General features: G+C 41.6%; 1 protein-coding gene across 2 annotated transcripts in view; it reads left to right on the top strand.

The window, feature by feature from the left end:
* Positions 1–491: 491 nt before the first annotated feature.
* BLNK (B cell linker) overlaps positions 492–8150 on the top strand; it is an 80227-nt gene continuing 72568 nt past the window's right edge. The window contains exon 1 of one of the 2 annotated variants that reach the window (XM_025274346.2): positions 492–755. In XM_025274346.2, the coding sequence (XP_025130131.1) occupies positions 709–755 (47 nt within the window). In that variant the 5' untranslated portion in view covers positions 492–708. The remainder of the gene's footprint in view (positions 756–8150) is intronic. The other variant, XM_025274349.2, reaches the window with a different exon arrangement.

Below are 8150 nucleotides of genomic sequence, written 5' to 3'. Positions count from 1 at the left end.
TGTCTCTATCCCTAATGACCGTACCTAGAGAATTGTCTTCCCATTTTACGTAGATCTTCAGGATAACTAAATTCTAAGTCCTGAAGTAAACTGTTACCACTTGATATTTATTTTAAAATATGTGGGGGAGCAGAGTGAAGAGAAACTGCACAAAAATGCCATTTTCATAGAATGATCCTTTAAGTGGAAAAGCTTATCCACGACTTCAGGCAAATGAGCAGGAAGTCCCAAAGAGACTTTCAGATGGAAATGATTATTCTGCTTTTCCTTGAGCCCAGGAAGGGAACAGCATGACACCTGCTGAAAACAAGGGCTATCTGTGTTCAGGACAACAGGAAGTAGTGACCAGTCAGAAGCTTGCCCTGACCTGGTTACAAATCTGGTTATAAAAGAAAGCAGCTCAAAGGCAATTTGCATGTCCAATAGGTTTCACTATTAAAGTTTACACAATGTAGAGTAATCAGCCAAGCTGGCTGGCTACCCAGATCACATGATTATGTAGAAACATGAAACTTGACTATGTGCTCGAGCAAGTTTTACTTCTCCCTAGTACAGAGGTGTTTGCCAGCAGCCTGCACTCTCAGAAATCAGACTCAAGTGTCTGGGACCCTTGCGATCACAGGCTTACCATGCTACTCCCGAGGACGGCCAGGGACTGCTGACGTGACCACTGGACAGTGATTTGTGACTTGTATAGTTACAAAAAGAATGGATAAGCTTAATAAAATAACTGTCCCCGCCAGTCAGAAGTTGAGGTAAGATTTTTGCCATCCAATACTTTTCCTTCTTCTTCTCCTTTTTTTTTTTTCAATGATTTTACAGCATATCAGAAATACTGAAATGCTGGGATACTTTGCTTGTTCTAAGAAAGCCAAGTGTCAATTGCTATAGGGAAGTGCACTGTTTTTAAAGAAATGTGTAGGAACAAGTGGGCTTATTTTAGCTGACTTTGCCAGTGGTGGATTAAAATGTAAAGTTTTGAAGAGACAATAAAAAAAGAAAAGCCAAGGGCTTAGATTCTACCAGTGGTCAGCTTGGAGACTTTAAACACAAGCTTTTCTTTAAAAAGTTTGATTTAATCTGAGTACTGAAAGTTTTCATTGTGGATTTCTATTTAATGCTAAAGATTGTTGTAATGATTTGTATTCATTATAGTTTTACTATCTCATTTATTTTGTGGCTATATATCACAAGTGTTTGGGGGGAGATTAGATCTATTTTTCCAGTGCCTTCACGTCAGTGCAACAATTATCTATAAAAAGATTAAATAAACCACTTAGGAAGAATAAATAAACCAGAAGTGACCAAAGGGGCAAGAATCAAGAAACTCCTCTGAGCTATGGGAAAAAAAAAAAAAGACTTTCCAAATTTTTATTTTGAAGATTTTCTTTTTATCGCATTTAACAATATCAAGACTTTTGGACACGGGAACTTTTAGGTGTTCAATGAGTGTTTTATATTTCAGCTACCATTTGAACTTCATTTTTTCATGAGTTGTTGTGACACGTGTAGCAAGGAAGTTATCATAAATGATAAGGAGCTACAGAATTAAGGTTGTTGAGACAGATTTAAGGGCAGTTAGCCTGGGAATGGCCAAGGGACAGTCCTTGACAGTTATAATATGGGTTGTATACCTGGTAGGCCCTTGGTAAATGATAGTTTGAAACGAACTGCTGGTCTAGAATCAGGAGGCAGCATGGCTGCAGTCGGTCCCTTTAAGGGCATGTTGGTAAGTGCCGCTGTATGACGGGCCCTAATGGGAGACAAGAAGGTCTTGCCCTTGGTCTCACATTGCTACACCATCATGGGAGGAGGCAGATAAAATAGTGCAAGTAGTAAGTGACTCAATGGGTGTAAGAAATGAATCGGAGTAGCCAGAGATGTTTTAACAGAGAAGATGCATCAAGCACTAGGCTTTGTCAAAGTAAATGAACAAACCAAACCAAATAAAAATGAACATATAAATATGGAGAGCCAAGTAGTGGTTACCAGAAGGGAAGAAGCAGGGGACGGGGTGGGGGGCTGAAATGGGTAAAAGAAGTCAAGTGTATGGTGACGGATGGAAACTAAATTTTTGGCAGTGAGCACGCTATGATGTATATAGAAGTAGGAAATATAAGGTTGTAAATGTGAAACTTACCTAATATTATAAACCAATGTTACCTCAATAAAACAAAATAAATAAAGAGCTAGTCTTTGAGAGGCACATAAGATAAAAAGAAGTTGGGGAACTGGATGCTTGGAGCTGGACTTGAGTAGGTCCGTTTGTAGGATGGTGAGAACTTCCTTCCCAACACAGGCTATAGAGTAGGCATGTGGGACCAGAAGCTCCTGATGAGGTTAGACACGTGGGGTGCAGCCATATCACAAGGGGTTGTGAGGGCTCTGGCCGCACAGAGCTGGAGGACAGTTTACACTGTTACAGGTGTTATGCCAACAGGCTTAAGGGAGGTTGTCAAGGATGCTCAGTGAGAGGGGGACAGCTAAGTAACCCAAGCCTCTAACGCTGCAGGCCTGGACTTGGGGCAGAGCAGTGAGAAGGGAGAGGGAAGGAAGGACATGACCAAGAAACTCTGAGGGTTTCTCCCAAAGGAACAAGAAGGTTTAGAAGGTCCTTTTCAAGGATATTCCATCACTTAGGACTGTACTAAGTTTTAGAACTTCCTTCAGGAAATCCAGATAAGATTTAAAATAAAGGAGGGCAATAGAACCTAAATCACTTTATAATTGCTCCCTCAGGGACGAAGTCCAGCTTTGTCACAGAGCTATCAACAGACAACATACAACCATAGATTGGAGGGTGGAAAACTGAAACTGTATTGTGGATAATCATATCCTACATCCATCTGCTCAGGCAGAAATAACATTTTCCCCCCTACCTGGTGACTGAGTTGTTTTTACAGAATTGACCTGTTCTGATAAAATGTGCACTGTTGATGTGGAACTTTTCAAAGAAATGAAATTATAAACCCGATGAACCTGAAGCACCATTTAAAATACTTGCTGTAATTAGATGGGATGGCCGGGCGTAGGCAAACGAATTCTGATCCTTTTGGTTCACATCCTCTGTCTTGACTGGTTACCATCACTGAATCTGAAGAAGATTGACGACCGTGCAATTATTTGGCATTGAATAACAGTATAAGTGAAGAGCTGGGTTCATACTCTTAGGTTTATCAACACTTAAACATACTTTGCTTAAATTATTAGCCAGAAAAATAGATAGTGAGTGTCCTTCTGGGGTGGAGGGAGTGTAAAAGGGATGACCTTGATCTAGGGCTGAAAAGCGATTAGAGGCAGAATGAGTGACCAGGAGGAAGGAAAAGCAGAATCAACCAGGAATCGAGGGCAGGAAAGATTGGAAGGAAAGAGGAGAGTCTCAAAATGAAGGAAAATGAGAAGGTTCCAGATGGACCTTCTGAGATAGACAGCTGGGGATGAATAGTCAAGTCTGAGTTCTTACTACTGAAGAGTTGAAAAAAGCGAAGTGGCTCCGCTATACGTGACCACAGAAATGTGTGAGCACAGATTTTTGATTTTTTTCTCCCCTTGAGGTACTACATGAAGTTGGTTTCTCTGTTCATGGGAATCCAAAAACTTACAAAATCTTTTAGTTGATTCTCAGCCATGATTTTCCCTGGATTTTATAAGCTAACAATACCACCAGAAAAGCACCTCAGACGTGAGGTCTCAATCCTTCCACAGTAAATATTCCTGTTCACAAAAATATTACTGTTCTGGGTAAACGTTTCAACATTTACAATCCTGAATCACACTGACTATATTTCTTTCAAGTTAGTGAAACTAGCTTGTGAAGGAATTTTTATGTTTTACATATACTTTTTTTAACTTTTTATTTTCTATTGGAGTATAACCAATTAACAATGTTGTGATAATTTCAGGTGGACAGCAAAGGGACTCAGCCATACATATACATGTATCCATTCTCCCCCAAACTCCCCTCCCATCCAGGCTGCACAAAACATTGAGTTTGACTCATCACCTGTGCTTGTGTATTTTTCTTTCTAGCCCCCACAAATATATATTCACTTATATTTACAAATGCGAAAAGTCTTTGACACAGGCACAGATAAGCCAAGTCTCCCTAGTCCTTATCTTATTGGTGTAAGAATATGGTATTTTTCAGTCAAATTAACATATGTGTGACTTTAGGAAACTGTACTTAAACTTCCTGGTCCCAGCTTCTTCAGCTAAAAAGATAGAGATAATAATAGCACCAATCTCAAAGGGCTGCAGCAAGGATTAGAGTGATCCTGGCACACAATACCTGTTGAATGGAAAAATGATGGTTATTTAGTACCTCTATTGTTATTCTTATTAATTCTATAGGTGTGCGATTGACTTTCTGAACAGAAAAAGAGCACTTTACATGAATCCTTGATAAATTTCATGTCAGTTTCAGTTCTTCTTTTTAGCTATTTTGGCTATTTTACCTGTTGATTCTGACATCTGTGGCATTTAGCTTTGCATGGACTGTAGACGTGACAAACACCCTTTCTCTGCCTTCATCTAAATGGCTAATAAACTGTCAAGCATGACAGAGCCCTGTCGTGGGTGTCTGGGTCTCACAACGAGGGCTCTCACTTGGAGATCCTATTTGACAGATCCTGGGACATGACTTTTCTTCTCAGGTCTTGGAATCCTCAACTGGAGTTTCCAGTAACTTAACTTTTCCAGTTCACTTCTTCAGAAGCAAATTTATCTTCTTTTCAGCTTTCTGTCACTAGCTTCCTCTGTGGCCCTATCTGTTTCTGTCAAAGCTGTCACCGTTAACCCTAAGTCTGATTCATCCTGCCCTCTGTACTTCCACTCACCGACCGCACCCTCTAGTCTTTATTTCATGATACTTCCATATACACGCTTTTCTTTCTTTTTCTCCCACCCCTTCCTGGATAGGTCTTCATCACCCCTGTGTCCCCTAGCCACAAAATGAGAAGTTTGGATCTGATTATTCTCAAAGTCCCTCTCAGCTCTGCTGCTGTGTGGTCCTTTAGGCATGAAAACCATACTTGAAATGTTACATCTTCTGAGGCTACCATTTCATCCCATGACCTTCAGGAACTATGTCCTGATGGAATGATCAACTTATCTGAGATAGTTTTCAAAATACTTTCAAACACTTTTCTTACAAACTCTTTGAAAACTGTCCAACTCTGAACACTGGGGTCAGAGGATTCAACTAGATAGCATCCAGATACACCATCTAGAAGAGAGCTATGGTGTATTTTAGAAGGACAAAGCAACCAGTGCCCAAAAGGGAAGGGTTCCAATTGCCAACTACTAGCTATGGGTCTTGATGATGCCACTCAACTTCTCTAAGCCTCAGTTTCCTCAACTGTCAAATTAAACTAGAGATACCTTCCTCACAGGTGTGTTCTGAAGACATGGGCCAAAGTACCCAGAATATTTGTCATATGGTCGGTATAACGAGTAAAGAAAAAGTAAACACAACAATCAGTACTTCAGCCCACCCTTCACAAGTGACTGTTTGTTATGTCTCTTCCTACTCATGGCAGTAGATCCAACCCCCTTTAAACTGGAGTGGCAAGCAGAGCAGGAAGATGCCCAGGGGCTCATCATGGTGGACAGAGCACAGCCTGAATATAAGTGTGTCTGGGACATTGCTCTTATCATTCTTTATAAGTTTTAGGTCAGAGGTGCTGATATGAGAGATCACAGAGGAAGCACAGCATCTAATGTCAGAGATAAGATAGACTTCCCAGGAAGTATGATTCCCTGTTCTCTTCCCACTGCTCACCTGCATTATTTCTACTGAGAACCTGCTCAACTGGACTAACTTGTGTCCTACCAATGGACGGAATTCTCAGACAGGTCTCTTTCTTCTCATGAGCAAGCTATATGGGAGCCACATTAGAAATTTGCTTAGTGTTTGTGAATTTCAGGACCATCAGCTAGGAAACCTCAAGGCACTCTTTCTCATCCACTCTCATCTGGGCTGTGCCAGGAAAACACTAAACCAGAGTCTACATATTCAAGGTGCCCTCTCTCCTGGATCCAGTGATCATCTGAGCAATGTGTGCCGTGGCTGAACAGTTCCTTCCTCTTCATGAATATGTTCCCAAATGGGCTATGATATAATTAATTAGGTTTCCGAGAACTGAGCCACAATCACATTCCAGCCCTGCTTCTTACATCACTGGATAGGAAGAGATTGGGCTGGTACCCAAATGTTTTAGGCACACATTTATAATCTCTTGGTTTTCCCCCACAGATGATTAAGCTCATCTGTTCTGTGAAGAATTTACTTATTTGGTGCAGTTTCAAAGAAGATCTTACTATTGCCCTCCTGCAATGACATCAAGGCATCTGGGCTTGTTAAAAAACATGAATAAGGGAAAAAAAAGAAATTAAGTAATGCCTTATTATAGAGAAATTGAAACACTGGATGGCTTTTCTTTGGCTTTTTAATAAACCCCATAGAAGCTGTCTTACCTGCCCTTCCCCAAGACATAGCTGCATCATTTAGATCAGTGGCTCTCCACCAGGGAATTTTGCCCTCCAGGGGACATCTGACAATCACACGTGAGGTGGGGTTGCTGCTCACATCTAGTTGGTAGATGCCAGGGATACTGCTGAACATCCTGAACTGTGCAGAGTAATCCTCACAGCAAAGTATTATCTGGCACAAAAATGTCAACAGTGCTATAGTTGGAAAACTCTGATTCAAATCAAGTGGAATGAAATTTATGTAGAATGAGAAGCACAGATTCACTTGTATATACTTAGAGTGCAGTATGTATTAAAGTTTAGAATATATAATATATAAATTATATATTATAAATTATATATATAATATATAAAGTTTAGAATATATAATGTATAATAGTATCTTTGCCATTGATGTGGCCTCTGCTTGCTGGACTGATTTTCCTCTGTCTGGGATGATCTGGGTCAGTGGTTGCCAAGCAGAAAGTCCAGAAGTTCTTGAGTCTGTATGTCAATGAGTTGTTTTTGAAAAAAGAATTTTTAGTGTCAAACAAAGCTAGATGCCAGGAACTACATGAATCACTGAAGCATATGTTGTTCTCTCCTAAGTAGAGAAATGAAAGCAGGAAAAGATTTCCAGACATCAGATCAACCTTGGAATACTCTGTTTCTACCTCTTTAAGTAGACTGGGCAACTTGAGTGGAAACCACGAGAGTTAGGATAAATACCAGGTAGACTCTGATTTTGTGGGCTAGTGCTCACTAGGGCTACCACTGCCTCCCCATCAGACACATCGCATGTCTTGCCTTGTGATTTGGATTTGCCAGGTCCTTTAAGTCTCAACTGACCTGGAACCATTCTGGTTCTTTAAGATGATCATGCATCTCTCTATTTGCTCTTTTAGGTGTTGATATCTAAGCTCTCTGTAACAGCTTCAGTTTTCTCATTCCATGTGCTTGCTGGGCTTTCTTAGCCTACAGGAACCAAGCGCACAATTAGAGGTTAAGAGGATGGCACACTTCTCTTGTTCCAGAAATGGGTCCCCCCTGCAGATTGGTGGAATTCCAGCCCCCATCCAGGTCCTGCCTCAAGATCAAAGGAGCTGTGAACCCTGAAGTGTGACCCTGGCTTGCTGTCTACCAGGTCCCACCGACCTTAAGGGTCCCTAGCACATTGCAAGGAAGCAGCTGACGTTGGCACACAGGTCACCTGGCCTGCGGTGGACACCCTCTCTCGGGGTGCCACCCCTCCTGCTATGGGCTGAGCCTGTTTCTGTGTCATGCGCTCCCATTTCCAGTTCTACACCCCTTGGCGGGCAGGCTTATGTCTTCCTTCCCACACCTGTACTTAGTGCTACAGTTGGGACTGCCTGCTCCCAACAGCTCCTCCCTCGCAGCTGCTCCTCCCCGTCCAACCTGCCTGCTCCTACCTGTCCTGCCTCATCTCCCTTCTGAAAGGTCATCCATCAGCAGCTATATCTGTAGACTGATCTTCCACTTGGGTGTATTCACAACCCTTTTACAGCATCGTGGCCTAGGTCTCCAAATTGGAAGTAGTCCCTTAGTCCAGCATGGCTGTTCCAATGCTCATTTCCACAGCAAGGAATGGAAGCCAGCTTAGGGACATGTTGCATGTCCTAGATGAAAAGTGCTTCCCTGTCTGCCACTTTCGTGAGAAAGAA

Source organism: Bubalus bubalis, chromosome 23 (genome assembly GCF_019923935.1).
Source record: "Bubalus bubalis isolate 160015118507 breed Murrah chromosome 23, NDDB_SH_1, whole genome shotgun sequence".
NCBI lineage: Eukaryota > Metazoa > Chordata > Mammalia > Artiodactyla > Bovidae > Bubalus > Bubalus bubalis.
This window is presented reverse-complemented; position numbering and strand designations above follow the sequence as displayed.